The sequence below is a fragment of the Bufo bufo genome, chromosome 3 (genome assembly GCF_905171765.1).
Source record: "Bufo bufo chromosome 3, aBufBuf1.1, whole genome shotgun sequence".
Classification (NCBI taxonomy): Eukaryota; Metazoa; Chordata; class Amphibia; order Anura; family Bufonidae; genus Bufo; species Bufo bufo.
Window position 1 is genome coordinate 285,752,298 of NC_053391.1, and position 21,192 is coordinate 285,773,489.

The 21,192-nt window shown below is 41.1% G+C and overlaps 1 protein-coding gene across 5 annotated transcripts in view; it reads left to right on the plus strand.

Moving 5' to 3' along the window:
* The window catches only part of SPDEF (SAM pointed domain containing ETS transcription factor), a 131,908-nt gene that overhangs the window by 23,467 nt on the left and 87,249 nt on the right, over window positions 1–21,192 (plus strand). For 4 of the 5 annotated variants that reach the window (XM_040424173.1, XM_040424171.1, XM_040424172.1 and 1 more), the window contains 2 exons: window positions 15,604–15,801; window positions 15,899–15,946. In XM_040424173.1, coding sequence (XP_040280107.1) covers window positions 15,604–15,801; window positions 15,899–15,946 — 246 coding nt within the window. The remainder of the gene's footprint in view (window positions 1–15,603; window positions 15,802–15,898; window positions 15,947–21,192) is intronic. The other variant, XM_040424174.1, reaches the window with a different exon arrangement.

Here is a 21,192-nt window from a genome sequence, read left to right on the forward strand (position 1 = left end):
ATAATTCTCTGGATGAGGGAACAGAAAAGGACAGAGGCAGGTTGAGGACAGGTGAGGGCACAGGGCCTGCTCCCGGGCCATGCCAACTAAGATTTGCGTCGTCTGACGAACCCACCGACTCTTGGCTGGGGGTGTCGTATGTCACTTGCGACAAAGTCGAAGATCGAGTCAACCATTCAAGAACCGCTGGGTTGCTGGTCAAGACATGACCGCTAGCTGACCCCTGCTGCCACGGCCCCTTACTCTGCTGCGACCTATGCCTGCACCGGAAACATTTAGGCTTTTGCGACTCCCCTGTGCAGGGCCTGGCGCTTCTTTGTCTGACATACTGTTAGATCAAATAAATAAATAAAAAGGAAATTAAAACATCCCAAAAAAGTCTGTAATTTTCTCACTTCATCACACAACGGCTAATAAGCCCTTTTTTCCCCACTAATAAATGCCAAAAAGGGCTGTAAATTTCTCACTTCATAAATTTTGTATTGCATGGGTTGGAAGTAAATTATTTTATTTCAATCGCAACAAATAGAATCTCGACACTTAAAAAGAAAAGGTAGTCTAAAAATATATTATAAAAAACATATATATAAAAAAATGTACTAAGATATGGAATTGTATCTGGAATAAGAGATTGTATCTCCAGATATTCAAGGGCGATATAGATGCCTGTGAAGGGTAGAAGGTACCCTTCACAGGCATTCTGGTGCACTCCGCTCCAGTTTGTTCAGTTTTGTCTCTGTTGACAATGAATGGCAACAAAACTGAAGCATTGTGTTGCGGTTTTGCGAGCCTGTGCCGGATCTCAAAACTGTACAGCACAACGCAGATGTGAAAGTCTGCATTATTTCTTATACTGGTTTTAGAGTGTTATGTAAATAATATTTCATCCTTGTATATTCAAAAAGTCTACCATTTTCTGATATGCTTAGTAATTCTTCACCATTTTCAATATCTCTGTTTGTTGGCAGTGAAAGACAACTTTCTTTCTCACATAAGGAAGTTGAAACCATATGTAAGACTAATACTTTGTTTTCTGGGACGTCCTCCATGACAGCACCACAGGAGGATGTTTGACCTCTGAAGGGACAGGAAGACAGAGAGAGCAAATAAACAACCCCTACCACTCACCGGTGTTCTTCCTGTCCCTCCAGGGGAAGGGCGCTTCAGTGCAGTGAGAGCACGAAGATTGAAGAAATTGGGCTGGAGCTTCATCGGGGGACACATTCCGCTCCTTCCGTCTCATAGGTAGCCCTGCTAAAACCTCTAGGGGAAGAGTTCCTTTAGCATACAGCATGACTACCTGGGGCCAGGTCTGGTACTTGCACAATCCAGCTGCAGAGAATTGTTCTACTGCACTGGTTACCTCCATCCAGCATCCCAGCACTCCCAAGTAGCATGCGGACCAAACAGATGAAGTATCACGAGATGGGGGTGACGTCACATGGCAGCATACGTAGACGAGTGGAATCTTCAGCAGGCTGTAATATTGTGAGGTGGGAAGTTATGTCTCACAATGGGAAGTGTTTACCGGGGAAACTGTCCAGAACGCCGATGCACGGAGAAGGAGGCTGGCGACATCCTACACTACCACAATGGAGGCCCAAGGATCTGGGTGTGAAAAGCACAATCTAGAAACACCTACTACTGGCCATGTACAGTGTATTTTGCAAAAGTATTGACCTCCTTGACTTTTTTTGTGTTTTGTTACATTACAACCTAAAGTTCAATGTTTTGTTAATCTGAATTGTATGTGATGGATCAGAACACAATAGTCTAAGTTGGTGAAGTGAAATGAGAAAAAAAAGTATATATAAAACTATTGTTTAAAAATAGAAAACAGAAAATTGGCATGTGCGTATGTATTCACCCCCTTTGTTAGGAAGCCCATATAAAGCTCTGGTGCAACCAATTACCTTCACAAGTCACATAATTATTGAAATAATGTCCACCTGTGTGCAATCTAAGTGTCACATGATTTGTCATTACATATACACACATTTTTTGAAAGGCCCCAGAGGCAGCAACACCTAAGCAAGAGGCATCATTAGCCAAACACTGCCATGAAGACCAAGGAACTCTCCAAACAAGTCCGGGACAATATTGTTGAGAACTACAGGGTTAGGTTATAAATAGAGATGAGCGAATTTCTCAAAAATGAGATTTGGCCGGTTCACCGAATTTTTTGAAAAAATTTGCTTCGATCCGAACATATTCGCAACGAATCACGATAAAAAAACGACTATTTCCGGGCTGCATAGTGCCTTTATATGGGTGTAGAACACTGTGCTTTGCACTAACATGCATAGGGAGTGAGCTGGGGTAGTGAAATAATACTGACATTCAGTATGATATGCAGATGACAGGTGTCACTATTAGAATCACACTGCACACTTCACTTTTTTGGGCAGTCATGGGGCCAAAACCGACCAAATAGTAACATAGTAACATAGTACATAAGGCCGAAAAAAGACATTTGTCCATCCAGTTCGGCCTGTCATCCTGCAAGTTGATCCAGAGGAAGGCAAAATAAAACTGTGAGTTAGAAGCCAATTTTCCCCACTTTAGGAGAATAAAAAATTCCTTCCCAACTGCAATCAGGCAATCAGAATAACTCCCTGGATCAACGACCCCTCTCTAGTAGCTATAGCCTGTAATATTATTACGCTCCATAAATACATCCAGGCCCCTCTTGAATCCCTTTATTGTACTCACCATCACCACCTCCTCAGGAGACAACAGACAACAGTATGCATAGTCTCACTGCTCTTACCGTAAAGAATCCTTTTCTATGTTTGTGTACAAACCTTCTTTCCTCCAGACGCAGAGGATGTCCCCTCGTCACAGTTACAGTCCTGGAGATAAATAGATGATGGGATAGATCTCTGTAGTGACCCCTGATATATTTATACATAGTAATTAGATCTCCCCTCAGTCGTCTTTTTCTAAAGTGAACAGCTCAAGTATTAACTCAGCCTTACAGGTCAAATAACACTACAGCTCAAATAACACCAAATGTGAACTGTGTCTATTTTTCTCGTATTGTAGTGAAAAATGACAAACGCTTTTAGCACAAATAACAGCAAATATGAACTTAGTCTATTTTTCTTTTCTTCTCTAGAAATATGGCAATAAACGCTTTTAGCGCAGTTAACAGCAAAAGTGACCTGCGTATATATTTATCTTTTTCCACAGATAAAAGCCACTAAAGACTTTTCAACATAGCACTTGCATCCCAATAACTAAATTCTGAATGACAGAGCTGTCTTATGAGACTATCTGGATCCCCAAGTAATGTTGCCGCGCACGCTTTTTTTCACAATGAGGATTTTCCTATAAATCTCCCTAGCATCTGCACACATCTCTCCCTGCCTGTGAAATTATTCCTCTCACTATCCTTTCCCTGCACTAGTAAATCGCTTTTTTCGTTTTATTTTTTTAACAATTAGGTTTTAATTCACTCTCCATAGCACCTGCATACACGTCTGTCCCTGAACAAAGTACGATGGTGTATGGCAGACTCTAAGATCGCCGCCATATTTATAGGGCTGTGACATCACCGGGCTGGCTGGCTGCTGATTGGCTGCATGCATGGCATTATGGGTTATCCCGCCTTCCCAGAGTTCCTTGCCCCATGTCCTTATACATGTAGCCGCCATTTTAGCCACCATTGTAGCCGGCTTTCCGCCATGTTAGGAAAAATAGTGATTCGTTACAACAAAGCGCCAGGAAATTTACATTAGTTCAGAATCAAATTTTTCCTGACATTCGGAATGAATTCGACTTCCTCAGCTTTGATTCGCTCATCACTAGTAATAAAAAAAATATCCAAATCTTTGATGATCCCCAGGAGCACCATCAAATCTATCATAACCAAATGGAAAGAACATGGCACAATAGAAAACCTGCCAAGAGACGGCCGCCCACAAAAACTCACGGACCCAGCAAGGAGAGCATTAATCAGAGAGGCAGCACAGAGACCTAAGGTAACCCTGGAGGAGCTGCAGAGTTCCACAGCAGAGACTGGAGTATCTGTACATAGGACGACAATAAGCAGTACGCTCCATAGAGTTAGGTTTTATGGCAGAGTGGCCAGAAGAAAGCCATTACTTTCAGCTAAAAACAAAAAGGCACTTTGTGAGTTTGCGAAAAGGCATGTGGGAGACTCCCAAAATGTATGGAGGAAGGTGCTCTAGTCTAATGAGACTAAAATGTAACTTTTCGGCCATCAAAGAAAACGCTATGTCTGGCGCAAACCCAACACATCCCATCACCCAAAGAACACTACCATTTTCAGCAGCCGGGACTGGGAAACTGGCCAGAGTTGATGGAAAGATGGATGGTGCTAAATACAGGGATATTCTTGAGCAAATCCTGTATCACTCTGTGCATGCCTTGAGACTAGGACTGAGGTTCACCTCCCAGCAGGACAATGATCCCAAACACACTGCTAAAGCAACACTTAAGTGGTTTAAGGGGAAACATGTGGTCAGACTTAAAGATTGCTGTTCACAAGCGCAAACCATCCAACTTGAAGGAGCTGGAGCAGTTTTCAAAGGAGGAATGGGCAAAAATCCCAGTGGTAAGATGTGGCAAGCTCATAGAGACTTATCGAAAGCAACTTGGAGCTGTGATTGCTGCAAATGGTGGCTCTACAGAGTATTGACGTAGGGGGGTAAATAGTTATGCACATTGACTTTTGTCCTATCTTCAAAGTTGTGGGCATGTTCTGTAAATTAAATGAGGCAAATACTCAAACAATCTACCGTATTTTTCGCTTTATAAGACGCACTTTTTCCCCCCCAAAAGTGGGGGGAAAATGGCAGTGCGTCTTATAAAGCGAACACTGCCATGTTTACTTTGGTCACGCTGATACATCGCAAGCCGCGATGTATCAGAGGGGTGGGAGGAGGGGACGGAGGCTGGCAACACTCGCGGCGGGGCCCGATGCAGTCACTGTACTGTAATACATCGGACCCCGCTCACGGTAATTATCACATGTAAAGTCTATAATCTTCAAGCAGTGTCTCTGCTTTAAACTAGGGCAATCCTCTGTAGTGCAACTCACTATGAAAGCGGCAGGCAGAGCGGCAGCGTAACCTCGCGATTCTCACTCATTCATGGGAAGGAAGTGGGAGGAGCATTAATGAGTGAGAATCGCGAGGTTACGCTGCCGCTCTGCCTGCCGCTTTCATAGTGAGTTGCACTACAGAGGATTGCCCTAGTTTAAAGCAGAGACACTGCTTGAAGATTATAGACTTTACATATGAAAACGGCTTCATTACACTCTGCTTTCTTCTATACCAGTACTCACTATGAAAGCAGCGGTCCTGCCGGCGCGTGACGTCACTCACTCGGTCATGCTCCTCCCACTTCATTAATGAAGCTGGCAGGAGCGTGACTGACTGAGTGAGTGACGTCACGTGCTGGCCGGACTGCTGCTTTCATAGTGAGTACTGGTATAGAAGAAAGCAGAGCCATTAAAAGATTTTACATATAAAGTCTACTGTGTGCCCGGTGGTGTAATGGGGGTCACTATTCACACAGGGACAATATACTGTGACACATGATACTGTGACCAGCATAAGATCATCTTATGCTGGTCACAGTATCATATGTGTCACAGTATATTGTCCCTGTGTGAATAGTGACCCCCATTACATAAGATGCTATATATGATGCTACATCCCCCGTAGTAGTGCGTCACCCACAGGTCCCCCCATAACAGTGCGTCACCCACAGGTCCCCCCATAACAGTGCGTCACCCACAGGTCCCCCCATAACAGTGCGTCACCCACAGGTCCCCCCATAACAGTGCGTCATCCACAGACCACCATTAGTTCAAAACCCCTCTAAAAGCACACCATTAGTTCAAAACCCCTCCAAAAGCACACCTTTTGGTTCAAATTTTTTTTTTCTTATTTTCCTCCTCAAAAATCTAGGTGCGTCTTATCATCAGGTGCGTCTTATAAAGCGAAAAATACGGTATATTAAAGGGATTTTCCCATCTCAGATAATGGGGGCATATCGCTAGCATATGCCCCCATTGTCTGATAGGTGCGGGTCCTATAATGAGAGCGGAGCGGGGAAATGAACGTAGGGCCACTGAGCATGTGCAGCCACCCTCTATTCATTTCTATAAATGGCTCGGCTATTTCCGTTGGCCCCATAGAAATGAATGGGAGCATGGGCCGCACATGCGCGGTGCGCTCCCATTCACTTCAGGAATAGTAAAAAAACATCCAGCTCCTTTTCCTTAAAAACCAATGCTTTATTCTTTCACATATTCAATTAAGATTTATGTGTACAAACGGAGAAACCCTTGCACAATGTGACGCGTTTCGGGCCACTTGCGTATGGGCCCTTCATCCAGACATGATGTCAGGATAAAGGGCCCATACGCAAGTGGCCCGAAACGCGTCACATTGTGCTACAGTTTCTCCGTTTGTACACATGGATTTTAATTGAATATGTGAAAGAATAAAGCATTTGTTTTTAAGGAAAAGGAGCTGGACGTTTTTTTGCTATTCCTGGATTGCTCACCTGGCTGCGTCTAGACCAGTACAGTCCATGACTCACTGGAGGTGAGGGCTGCAGTAAATGAATTTTTTTATTTTTTTGCTCCTATTCACTTCTATGAGACCAGCGCATGGTGGTGGACAGACCCCGGGAAATCCGGGGTCCTTCAGCCACAGCACTCCCCGGTTCATTCTCGTTGTAGGTGCGGGTCCCAGCGGACTTTCATTGACTGATCCAGCATAGATACTCCATTGCCTAAGCAAGACAATGACACCTGTGCCTGCTGGTGTGTTCAGGGATCCTTGCAGGTTGTCGAGCACACAGACCATGCTGATGTAAACGGTTTTGAATGGTCTGACGTTACACTTGAGTGCCTCTCAACTTAAATGTGCCTGGAGTTATGTGGCATTCATCATCTGGTTCCGCAGTGCATTGTTCACAATGAAGTGGTCATCAGTGTGGGATGTGGCCAAAGGATGACCACTTCTATGCCTTTCTGTGACTCTTACAGTCTCTCTAACTCTCTAAACCTCTGTTGTAACCTGCTGATGACACTCTGTGACACTCTAAGCTTAGTAGCCACTTCCGTCTGAAAACATCTTGCTTGAAGCCTCGCAATGGAAAGGTACTGTTGATTATTATTATTAATTTTAAAGAGACATTAATTCCATTGGGCTGTACTTCCAGATAGGTTACAACAATATAAAAATACAAGAAACAATAAACTGTTAAAGGGGTTGTCCAGGATTGCGGACATTCTTGTATGTGTACAACAGTCACCTAAATATTACATTCATGCCTGTCCTACCTTTACCAGACATTTCTGATGCCCCTTTAGCAATTCACAAAATCTCAGCCGGAAGTGCTGTTTTTCTAAGAGTCAGTGACGTACCGGGTCCCTTTCTGCAGAGCGAAACCTCTTCTTCCACTTCGCAAGGAGCCCGGTGACGTCACCGTCAGCCAAAGTAATTATTCAGAGCGCTGGATGGGTGGTAGCTAGGTGGCAGCAAACTGAGCTAAGCCACGCCCCTCTGGTCCAGTGACGTCACCAGGCAGGGCGCTTTATTATCAGTGAAGGAGGCAGAGGGGTGTAACTAAGGGGGAGGAATATGTGCGGCAGGAGGCGGCATATGAATTAGGGGGGCGGATGCAGGGAGGAGCAGACAGACACCAGAAACCACGAGATACTGCGCTGCGCTGGGACCCAAAAGGCAGTGCGGCAGGACATAGATGTCAACAATCAGTGGGGGACTGTCGGAACGCTGCTAATGTCGAAAAATACATAAAAACATCTGGGGGGACCTTAAAACAGCTATTAACTCCTTTCTGGCATATTACGTAATAGTACGTCATGGCGGCACATGCGTTCCCACATTTTGACGTACTATTACGTCATAGTGATCAGGCGCCCGATCACTGCAGGGGTCCTGCAGTCTCTGATAGCTGGGCCCCTGCTGTATCAGCCGGCATCCGGCGGATTAACCCCTTCTAAGCCGCTATCAGCACTGTATAGAAGAGATTTGAGGCGGGTGAGGGAGCCCATCGAGTCCGCTGTGTCGGCGACCCGATGGGTGGGAAGGCAGCCCGATGCAGTGCAGAGGCTGCCCAATGCCCTGCACGGCATCGGGACCTGCCTTCTACGGGTGCCCAGGAGATCCAGCCTCAGGCCTCAGTGTAATACACTAACAGGCAATGCATTACAATACAGATGTATTGTAATGCATTGCAGAGGGGGTCCTACCCCCAAAAGTAAAGCCCCAGAGTAGGACAGAAATAAAGTTAAAAAAAATCCCAAAAATAGTTTTTAATAAAAACAATTATGTTTCAAGTAAAAAAAAGAACAAAACGCCCCTTTCCCCTGATTTTAGATTTAAAAATAGAAGAAAAAAGAACACATACATATTAGGCATCGCCTCGTCCGTAACGACCGTCTCTATAAATATTTCACATGATCCACCCAGTCCGATAAACACCATAAAAAATTAAAATAAAAACTGTTTAAAAGAAAGCCATTTTTGTCACCTTACATCACAAAAAGTGCAACACCAAGCCATCAAAAAGGCGTATGCCCCCCAAAATGGTACCAATCAAACAGTCACCTTATCCCGCAAAAAATGAGATCCTACCCAAGACAATTGCCCAAAAAATTTAAAAACTATAGCTCTCAGAACATGGAGACACAAAAACATCATTTTTTTGGTTAAAAAAATCTAAATTTTGTGTTAAAGTGAAATAAGTATAAAAATGTGTACATATTAGGTATTGTCGCGTCCGTAACAACCAGCTCTATAAAAATATCACATGAATTAACCCCTCAGGTGAACACAGTAAAAAATAAAATAAAAACTGCCAAAAAAAGCTATTTTTTGTCACCTTACATCACAAAAAATTGCAACACCAACCGATCAAAAAGGCGTATGCCCCCCAAAATAGTACCAATCAAACCATCACCTCATCCTACAAAAAATGAGATCCTAACTAAGACAATCTCCCAACAAAATAAAATAACTATGACTCTCAGACAATGGAGACACTAAAATATGATTATTTTTTGCTTCAAAAATGCTATTATTGCGTTAAAATGAAATAAAAAAAGTTAATATGTTAGATATCGCCGTGTCCGAAACAACCTGCTCTATAAAAATATCGCATGACCTAACTCTTCAGTTGAACACCGTAAAAAAAAACATAAAAACAGTGCCAAAAAAGCAATTTTTTGTTACCTAACATCATTTAAAGTGCAACACCAAGTGATCAAAAAGGCGTATGTCCCCCAAAATAGAACCAATCAAACCGTCATCTCATCCCACAAAAAAATGATCCTCTACCTAAGAAAATCGGTCAAAAAATAAAAAAGCCATGGCTCTCAGACTATGGAGACACTAAAACATATTTTTTTTTGCTTCAAAAATGCTATTATTGTGTAAAACTTAAATAAATAATAAAAAGTATACATATTAGTTATTGCCACGTCCATAACGATCTTCTCTATTAAAATATCACATGACCTAACCCCTCAGGTAAATTCTGTAAAAATAAATAAATAAAAACTGTGCCAAAACAACCAATTTTTTTTGGTCACCTTGCCTCATAAAAGTCATAAAGTGTAATAATGAATGATCAAAAAATCACATGTACCCAAAAATGGTACCAATAAAAATGTCAACTCTTCCCGCAAAAAATGAGCCCCTGCACAAGATGATTGGTATAAAAAAATATGTTGTTCAAAAAATGGAGACACAAAAACATTTTTTTTTCAAAAATGCTTTATTATGTAAAACTGAAACGAATAAAGAAAAAAAGTAGACATATTTGTTATCACCACATCCGAAAAATAGAGCATGATCTTACATTTCCTCACAGTTCCCTAGTTTCCAAAATGGGGTCACTTTTGGGAGTTTCTACTTTAGGGGTGCATCAGGGGGGTTTCAAATGGGACATGGTGTTTAAAAACCAGTCCATCAAAATCTGCCTTCCAAAAACCATGCGGCAGTCCTTTCCTTCTGCGCCCTGCCATGTGCCCTTACATCAGTTTATGACCACATGTGTGGTGTTTCTGTAAACCTCAGAATCAGGCCTCTTTCACACGACTGTATGGATTTTTCAGTGTTTTGTGGTCCGTTTTTCACGGATCCATTGTTCATTTTTTGTTTCTGTCGTGTTTCCGTTTCTGTTCTGTTTTTCCATTCCATTTTTCTGTATGGCATATACAGTACACAGTAATTACATAGAAAAAATTGGGCTGGGCATAAAATTTTCAATAGATGGTTCCGCAAAAACGGAACGGATACGGAAGACATACGGATGCATTTCTGTATGTGTTCAGTTTTTTTGCGGACCTATTGAAATGAATGAACACAAAAAATAGCCCGTATACGGAACGCAAATAACGTTTATGTGAACGAGCCCTCAGGGTAATAAATGTTGAGTTTTGTTTGGCTGTTAACCCTCAATATGTTAAAGAAAAAAAAAATTTAATGGAAAATCTGCCAAATTTTTTTGGACATTTTATCTCCATTTTCCTTTTAATCCTTGTGGAACACCTAAAGGGTTAACAAAGTTTGTAAAATCTGTTTTGAGGAACTTGAAGGGTGTACCTTCTACAATGGGGTCATTTATGGGGGGGGGGGGGGGGGGTAATATTATGTAAGCCCCACAAAATGACTTCAGACCTCACCTGGTCTATAAAAAGTGGGTTTTGGAAATTTTCTTACATTTTTTTAGAATTGCTTCTAAAATTCTAAGCCTTCTAACGTCCCCAAATAATAAAAGGACATTTACAAAATGATGCAAACATAAAGTAGACATATGGGGAATGTTAAAGGGAGCCTGTCACCTCTACTATGCTACCCTCACTGAGCGTTTCTAAATGTTCATTGTGTTACCCTAAACATATAAATGACACTTAAACATTAATTTATATTTAATTTGCAGACGATTTCAATAAGTATTATACATTTTTGTACTTCCCGCCTTTTATGCAAATTAACATAAAAGAGTCATATCTTACTTGTGTGACCAGAGAAGAGACATATTTTCAAGCTCTGACTCATCTCAGGTTAATTTGCATATGTATCAAATAATTTTTTTGGACTGGGTATTGCGGATGTGCTAGCGGCCATCTAGCAACCCATGTCCTCAGCTCTATACCCAAAATCCAGGTGACAGGTTTCCTTTAAGTAATAAATATTTTATGAGGTATCACTTTCTGTTTTAAAGGCAGAGAAATTAAAATTTTGAAAATTGAAAATTTTTCCAAATTTTTGGGAAATTTGGCATTTTTTCATAAATAAAGGTGAACTATATTGACTCAAATTTATAGAGTACAATGTGTCACGAGAAAACAATCTCAGAATGGCTTGGATGAGTCATTACCACATAAAATGACACATGTTAGATTTGCAAAAAATGGCCTGGGCAGGAAGGTAAAAACTAGCCTGGGGTAGAAGGGGACAACCCCTTTAACAGAATGGTACAGAGGGGTAGAGGACACTGCCTGCAAGACCTTACAAGGGAAGTGGAGAACACAGTAGGTGAGGGTATAGGATGCTTATGTGGCTGTGTGGTGGCATCATGCTCCTTGCAGATGGTAGGCTTTCCTGAAAAGGTGGCTTTTCAGGTTACTCTTGAATGTTTGGATGTTGGGGGAGAGTCTTATGTGTTGGAGTAATGAGTTCCAGAGTAGCGGAGAGGAACATGAGAAATCTTGTAGTTGATTGTGTGAAGAAAAGATGAGAGGAAAAGAGAGGAGAAGGTCCTGTGAGGATCTGAGATTATGTATCAATTGTTAGCTGGATGCTGGCATAGGTTTCTTGTATTACAAAATTGGCGAGGGAAGTGGAGAAGGGACAAAGGGGGTAATTTATCAAAGAGAAATATGCCTAAATTAGGGGCATTTTTGGCAGAGATTGCAGCACAAAGATCCTTTGTGTTGCAATCTGCGACTTCTTTCTGATCATACCAGGTGTAAAAAAGGGGGTATGGCGTGGGGGTGAATGGGGCGGGCTGACAGGCCCCTCTCATTTACCATTTTCTACACCTGTTTTAGGCGTAGAAAATAGTCTAAATATAAGACAGCTAGGAAGCTGTCTTAAATTTAGAAGTAGCATTGGCTGGCACCTCCTTATAACTCTGGCGTATCCACTGCCAGGTTTAAGGGTTATTAAGACTGGCATCTAAAATGCCAGTCTTAATAAATGTGCCCCAAAAAGTTGTAAATAATTATTCAAAAGAAGATTCTCCTCCTTTTTATATATATATATATATATATATATATATTGATACATAAGGAAATGAGTTTGGTCTGCCGATTGTATGTAGCTCACTGAGGATTGCCTCTATTGGTCAGTGTGAAAATTGCAGGATATTACATTTTTAAAATATACATAGTAGTTTACCATAAAAACATGATTTAAACAATAGCTCATTTCCTGATGATACATTCCAATTAACACTTTACATTCTTGGAAAGGATTAAAGGGTTATCACATGACTAATGTGAAAAATTAAAATCAGATATCATAAAGTAGTGGTAGGTTGTGGTGGCTCACTAGCAAGTAGTTAAGGTATGGTGCTGCAAGCTCATATAGAGGGAATCACCCCACCCTCTCTTAAAGGCAAATGTAGTAATAGAGTAATGAGCGAGCACTCATACACTTGGCAACCAAATTGACATGTGCAGAAAATATTTATTATATCCCCATAAAATACAAGTAATAAAATTTATAAGAACAATGTAGCAATAATATACAACATTACAATCACATATATTGTGGTAGATATGATCAACACTATATTCATATGACTCAATAGTGTCGATAAATTCAATAACATATCACACCAAAAAACTTCAAGTATATGCTGTTATTTCCTGTGGACACTTTATGAACATATTGCGCTCCCAGTGAATACACCTACAACATTTTCAGTGATATTCAGTTTCCCAAATTGGGATAGAGCGCTAGAAGATAATACCCCCTCTTTCCCAAATAACAGCATATACTTGAAGTTTTTTGGTGTGATATGTTATTGAATTTATCGACACTATTGAGTCATATGAATATAGTGTTGATCATATCTACCACAATATATGTGATTGTAATGTTGTATATTATTGCTACATTGTTCTTATAAATTTTATTACTTGTATTTTATGGGGATATACTGTAATAAATATTTTCTGCACATGTCAATTTGGTTGCCAAGTGTATGAGTGCTCGCTCATTACTCTATTACTAGATATCATAAAGTACCTGACAATCTCTTTTTAACAAAGCTAGAACCAGACCTGTGCCTGGATCCAGAGATGTTCCCATTAATTGCTCTGCCTGAAGCTCAAGGGAGTGTCCTTTCTGCGGCAGTTTCTCCCTATCACAGCTCAAGAGGCAGTTGAAGAACGAAAATGAGCATGTACGGCCATTTTAATGAGCCAGACCAAGAAATAAGGAAAAAAACAAACAGCAAGTGGTGCTATACAGATACATTTTATTGAATGCTAAATTTTTTATTATATGCAAATACAAATGTAGAATTTCTTTCATGGGACAAAACCTTTAGCGATGGTTGTTTAGAGCAGGAAATCTTTATAATCTCATTTTATTTTTTCCAACATTATTATGCATACGGTATAGAAGTTATTATGTGCAACATCATATGTCTGATGTGCAAAAGGTTTTGAGGTTATGAGGACAACATACCATTACTTCATGCAAATAAAATATCTCTACTGAATATACTGTACCTACTCAGACACTGACATTTTATTAAGTGACTTGCTGACTAGAACAATGCAAAGAGTATTAACTTTGTTAACACAAAGCTGCATACTTGGTGCACAATATAACTTAATTTAAGGGGTTTTCAGGGATTTTAACATTGATGACCTATCCACGGGATAGGCACATGAAAAAATACCCCCAAAACTATCTTGGAGTATAATTGCTGAGATAGAAAAATGTATTAATATGCTAATTAATATTTTGACTTTTTAACTACAAAACACAGGCTTTGTGAGTAAAAGCTGCTTCTTTATTGTATTGTATTGCATGTATTTTTGCATTATACATTCAATGCATTGGTTGATCTACTTTGATATGTTTTGCTTTTCATTAAAAGTCTAGAGGTATTTGTAGCTGCTATTGTGGTTACAGTATTGGTTTATGTGAACACATGTCAGTTATCTCTCAGGGGTATAAACTGTTTTATCCATAAAACTTCCCTCTAGACACAGAATATTCAAAACAGTTAAGCAGGGAAGCAAGTTTTATCAGGCGGGGTGAAGAAATAGTCTGTTGGTGTTAGATGTTTATATGTATACATTATACAGTTCAGCCTTTCCAATGAGGGTTCTGTACTAAAATGAAAATATGATATAAACTTTCAGCACATTGAATATGGCCACTTCTTAATATACCGAGCATTGTATTAAAATTCTGCCTCTGCAGCTAAAGTACAATATCTGTACAAAGAGGTGACAAGCTGCCACATGGACAAGTTGGCTTTAATAGGAATCAGAGTAATTAGGCTTGTCTGTGCAACAGCTCACAAGGACAGACCTGCTGCCTTTCTGTCAGCTTCCCTGGCTCCACCATACACCTGAATGTTCAGATCAGTGGGGGTGAGCATGTTTATTTCAGTAGTGTGAGATAGACAAGCCTTTCCTCCCAAGAGAACAAAGGACTGGACAGTGAGTGTCCCTGTATACATTAAAGGACTTCTGTCAGCAGATTTGTACCTATGAAACTGGCCGATCTGTTGCATGTGCACTTGGCAGCTGAAGGCATCTATCTGTATTGTCCCCATGTTCATATGTGCCTGCCTAACTAAGTTTTATTATATACAAATGACCTTCTAAGAGCAACGGGGGTGTTGCTCTTACACCTAGAGGTTCTGCTCTCTCTGCAACTGCCGCACCCTCCGGACTTTGATTGACAGTGAAAACATCATCATGCCTGGCCCTGTCAATCAAAGTGCAGACAGCAGTTGAAGAGAGAGCAAAACCTCTAGGAGTAATGGCAATGCCGCTGTTGCTCTTAGAAGCTCATTTGCATACATTAAAACTCAATTCTTCTCAGTAATGCGGGCACATATGAACATGGGACCAACACAGATGCCTTCAGCTGTGAAGCGCACATGCGACAGGTCAGCCAGTTTCATAGGTACAAATCTTCTGAAAGATGCCTCTTAACACTTCTATTTTTGAACGCATTCTTAGGGCTCATGCACGTGGCTGCAGTGGATTTTGCGGTCCACAATTGCGGATCCGCAAAACACGGATAACGGCTGTATGCCTTCCGCATTTTGTGAAACAGAACGTCCATCCCATAATAGAACTGTCCTATCCTTGTCCATAATGTGGATAAGAATAGAACATGTTCTATATTTTTTCGGATGCCACAGAATGGACAGACGGCATTGTGTGCTGTCCACATCTTTTGAGGACCCATTGAAGTGAATGGGTCCACATCCGAACCGGAAAAATATGTACGTGTGCATGAGCCTTGACTTTGCAGCATTTTTCCACACCTGCCTAATACTTGCACAGTACAGTATATATTCCCAAACTAACCATGGTTCGTTTGATATCAGACCCTATGGAATGGTCTTTAGGTAATGTTCAGAAGTGGATTCTATGGACAGAGCACCAGTATCGGCTGCCGCAGGTGGGTCGCAGCTTCCAAGATTTAACAGGAAGAGACTTATGTGCACTGAATGAAGATGGCTTTAGAGACAGGTCCCCGTTGTGTGGAGATGTCTTATATGCTCATTTGGACATTTGGAAGTCAGGTAACTTTTCCTAAGTGACTAATAGAAATTGAATATGGTAAGGAAACCCTGTACTAGCTTATTTTCTGTTTTCTAAATATTTTGATTCTCTTTGCAGCAGCTTGGATGAAGGAGAAGACAGGACCTGGAGACATGAGATATTGTGGTAAGGAAGGAAGTCTAAAGGGGTCATTTATGATTAGATATATACGCCGTTTTGTTTCATCCACTTCCACACCATGTACGTTCTAAAAAAGGGGGAATGGCGTGGGCGGGGTAAAGGGCGGACCGGCAGGCCAGTCTCATTTATCATTTTCTATTTCAGTTTTTGGAGTACAAAATGCCAGCAAGGACACTGGCGTAGAATTAAGGCTGTTAGGCACTAGCGGTGGATGCACCTAAGTTATGTAGATGTTGGCGGCTCTACATAACTTAGGCACATCAAGCGCCACTGCAGGGGTATTAAGACTGGCATATAAAATGAAATGAATGACCCCATAAGTTTCTACGAGTTTAGCCTATAGACTCCTACAACCCTTGACAAATAACCTGACATATTTTTCCATTCCAATGATGCACCAACACTTATTCACTTTTCTTCCAGTTCACTGTAAATGTAAATACTCTAATCATAGTTTTAGGGCTCATGCACACAACCGTTGTTTTAGTCCGCATCTAATCCACATTTTTTGAGGTTCAGATGCGGACCCATTCTCTTCAACACCATCTGCTGTATGCATCCATATGTCAGTTCCATGGCTGCACCAAAAAAAAAATAGAACATGTCTTATTCTTGTCTGTATTATGGACAAGGATAGGACAGTTCTTTTATGGGCCAGACATTCCGTTTTGCAAAATGTGGAACGCACACAGCCGGTATCCATGTTTTGCAGATCCACACTTTGCAGACCGCAAAAATGGCTACGGCCATGTGCAAGAGTCCTTACATAGTAAAATAGATTAACATAGAAGGTCCTTTATGATGCTGAAATACTATGCTGAAATATTAGGTTTCACAAAATTATATAAAATTTTTAAACATTTTGCAGTAAAAATGAAAATTTAAACTTCTTTCAATAAAATGTTGCATAATCCACAACTATTTCATTTTCACAAGGGTAACAGGAGAAAAAGCATGCCACAATCTGTTACCCATTTTCTCCTGAACATAGCAACACTTCATAAACTGCAGTATGGACACACCACATGGCTCTAAAGGGAAGGAGTCCTATATGACTTTTGGAGGGCAGATTTTGGTGGAACGGTTTTCGGGTGAGGTACTCCTACAGTGGAAATCCCTAAAAAGTGAATACATTTTGGAAACTACACTGTCAAAAGAAATTTTCAAGGGGTGTAATGAATGCTGTTTCATAGAATTTAGAAACACTTGAGTGACTTTTTTCAATAAAATGTTGCTTTAGACACTACCTTTTTAATTTAACAATGGGTAGCAGGAGAAAAGGGACCCAACAATTTGTTACCCATTCTTTCCTGAATACAGCAACACCCCTTATATGGTCGTAAACTGCTGTTTGGGAATAATGCAGGGTTCAAAAGATAAAAAGCACCATGTGCATTTGAGGCCAATTTTGGTGATTTATACAGCACTGACTGACATAGGAACACAGTGGAACGTCCATAGCCTACAGTGGTAATTTATTGCAGTCTATGGAAGAAGCAATTGTCTGATTGCATGTTTAAACAGGAACGTTTTGGCCCTTTAAGGAGAGATGAGAGAGAAGTATATGAGGAGAAACTGAATATTTTGTTCGCCACTGTATATACTGAAGAAAATGAACTGTGTCCAAGTAAACTCCCCATTAAATTCCCCATTGTTTACAGCAATGCCCGCGAATACAGCAGGGTCCCGGTTGTCAATTACAGCCAGGCCCCTGCATTGATCGCGCACACCACTCCAGTGCCTGCTCAATCATCTTGACGTACTAGTACATCAAAGGTCATCAAGGCACTGGCGGCCATTATGTACTAGTACTTCAAGGGTCGTCAAGGGGTTAATGATCTTAAAATATCAATCTTTGCACATGGAAGAGGACAGTATACTGCTACAAATGGATCTGGATAGATTGAAGGCTTGGAAAAGGTAAGTGGCAGATGAGGTTTAACACTGACAAATGTAAGGTTATGCACATGGGAAGGAATAATGCAAGTTACCAGTACATACTAAATGGTAAAATACTGGGTAAGGGCTCATACACATGACCGTTGTTGTTTTGCTGTCCGTTTTTCACTGATCCGTTGTTCCGTATCAGATTTTTTTTCTCTCTGATTTAAGTCCTTTTCCGTTCTGTTATTTCACAAAAAATATCTGTATGGTTTCCATATGCAATCCGTTTTTTGCCGATCGGAAACAGTAACTTATTAATCACCAGGATGACAGGCAGAACTGCATGGACAAATGTCTTTTTTCGGCCTTATGTACTATGCTACTATGTTACCAAACACATGAGCAATATGGGCTGGGCATAGCATTTCTACAGTAAGGATCCGCAAAAGACGGATAAAATATGGATGACATATGGATGTGTTCTGTGTGCAATCTGTATTTTTTGTGGACCCATTGACTTGAATGGGGCCTCGGACCGTGATTTGCGGAAATAATAGGACATGCACAACTTTTTTGCGGAATGGAAATATGGAAATGGAATGCACACGGAGTACCTTTGGTTGTTTTTGCGGACCCATTGAAGTGAATGGTTCCGCCAACAGACCGCAAAAAAACGGAAGCGGAAAGAAAATACGTTTGTGTGCATGAGCCCTAACACTGACATGGAAAAGGACTATAAAACCAGTGTCAAACAGCTGCTGCCAAGGCCAATAAGATTAGGGGTGCGTCAAAAAGTGCATGTGATGCTTAGGATGAACATAGTCCCTTGGATACAGAGGGGAAAAAAATCAGCTATCTGGTTTGGAGTAGTGTTGGGCACAAATATTCAAATAGCGAATATTAATCGCGAATATCGACACTTTGAGAATTCGCAAATATATAGAATATAGTGATATATATTCGTGATATATTGTGATATATATTCGTATTTTCGAATATTCTAGATTTTTTTAATCTGAACCCATGATCCCTCCCTGCTTCTTGCTTGTGGGCCAATGAGAAGGCTGCAATGTCTTTATCTGAGCTTAGCAACATCCCTAGCAACCAATAGGAAAGTTGCCTACCCCTTACTATACAAGAACCTCCCCAGCAGCCATTTTCTACAGTTTTTTAAAGTTCTGAGAGAGACAACAGTGTCATTACTGTGCTCTGTGCCTTCCACTCGTTACATTAGATAGATAGTTAACTTATATATATAATACATATAGTTAGTAGGAGATAGTCAGTGTAGGTTATATCCTGATATAGTGTAGCTGATAAGTTCCAGTGCAGGGTGTTAGGCAGTGTGATAGGTTCTGCTGTCCATACATACATGCTACAGACATAGTGCTGTGATGTCACAACAATACATAGTGCACCAATCAGTAATATGTAGTCAGACCTGCTAAAATGTGAAGTTTCAAGTATTGCGCCAAAATATGCGCATCATTAATTGCCCATTTGCGCAATCGCAAATATATTGCAGCACTTTATCTGCATATAAAGCCATTTTTAATGTTCTGCCGTGCCAACCATTTTCTCCAGTCTCAGGAAAATTCTAGCAGCTTGGAAAATGTAGCAAAAGTGACCCACGTCTGTATTGCAGGCGCTTTATGCGAATATTACATTGCTGATTTTTGCAATCAAGAAAATAATAGCAAATTCTCGAATTCACGAATATATGACGAATATTCTACAAAATATTTGTGAAATATCGCGAATTTGAATATTGCCCCTGCCTCTCATCACTAGCTTGGATTTGTCTGGGAATAGCATCTATGTAAGCAAACTGAAAAGACGAGTTTGTAAGCATGTGAGCGTTTGATCGCAAGTGTGTATGACTTAAGATTAAATTACTTTAGATTCAGGGACTTTAGGAGAGGAATACTTTAATTCAGTTATCATTTTTATTATTTTCTTTTTTTTTTCTTCTCTTTTCTGGGTAATCCCCATTACTGTGCTTCCTGATGTCAGGATGGGCTTAAAAACACTTCCTCCTGAATCTTATTTACGCATGTCTCACCTTTCCCTTCTTTTGCTTAGGCCTCTTGCACACGAACGTTGTGCATCCATTCCGTGCATTGGGGACTGCAATGCATGGGCAACATCTGTGCGTCGGGCGGGACGGATCGAGACCATTCAACATGAATGGGTCCGTGATCCGTCCGCACCGCAAAAAAATAGAACAAGTCGAGGCACGGACAGAAACACCACGGAAGCACTCCAGCTTCCGTAAGGCTGGGTTCAGACCTGAGCGTCTTTGATATGCGCGTATAACGCGCGTTTTTGACGCGCGTTTTTGACTCGCCTTTTTTGCAATAGTAAACGCGCGTTTGACGCGCGTTTGTGTGATTGACTGCAATGTCCTATGGCCGCAAACGCGCGTCAAAACGCCCCAAAGAAGCTCAAGTACTTGTTTGAGCGTAGGGCGTTTTACAGCGCGTTTTTCAGCGCTGTAAAACGCTCAAGTGAGAACCAGGGCCATAGGGAAGCATTGGTTTTCATGTGTTGAGCGTTTTACAGCGCGTTTGAACGCGCTGTAAAACGCTCAAGTGTGAACCCAGCCTAAGGGTTCCGATCCGTGCTTCCGTCCCGCATCTGCGTGATTGCGGACCCATTCAAGTTAATGGGTCCGCATCCGTGATTCGGAGTGCACACGGGTCAGTGCCATTGTATGTGGGCCGCAATATGGCCACAGGCACGCAACTTTTGTGTGCACTAGGCCTTATAAAGGAGATCCACTTACAATGATTTAGCTATTATTTTTTTATTTTTAAAAACCTCCCTGGGGCAACCATACTGCAAACACAACCTTCCTTTTTGCTTTGGCTGTACATGCAGTGCAGAAAGGTGTATTTGCTGTATGGCTGCTGAAATAAAAGAAAAAAAAGCCCTCTGGATAAGAGAGGGTTAAAACATTCTAACAAGGATTAATAAGTCCAATAACAGATTTACCTGCTGCAGAGTTTGGAAAATCTAAGGCCCCTTTCACACGGGCGAGTATTCCGCGCGGATGCGATGCGTGAGGTGAACGCATTGCACCTGCACTGAATACCGATCCATTAATTTCTATCGGGCTGTTCAGATGAGCGGTGATTTTCACACATCACTTTTGTGTTGCGTAAAAATCGCAGCATGCTCTATATTCAGCATTTTTCACGCAACGCAGGCCCCATAGAAGTGAATGGGATTGCGTGAAAATCGCAAGCATCCGCAAGCAAGTGCGGATGCGGTGCAATTTTCACGCATGGTTGCTAGGAGACGATCGGGATGGAGACCCGATCATTATTATTTTCCCTTATAACATG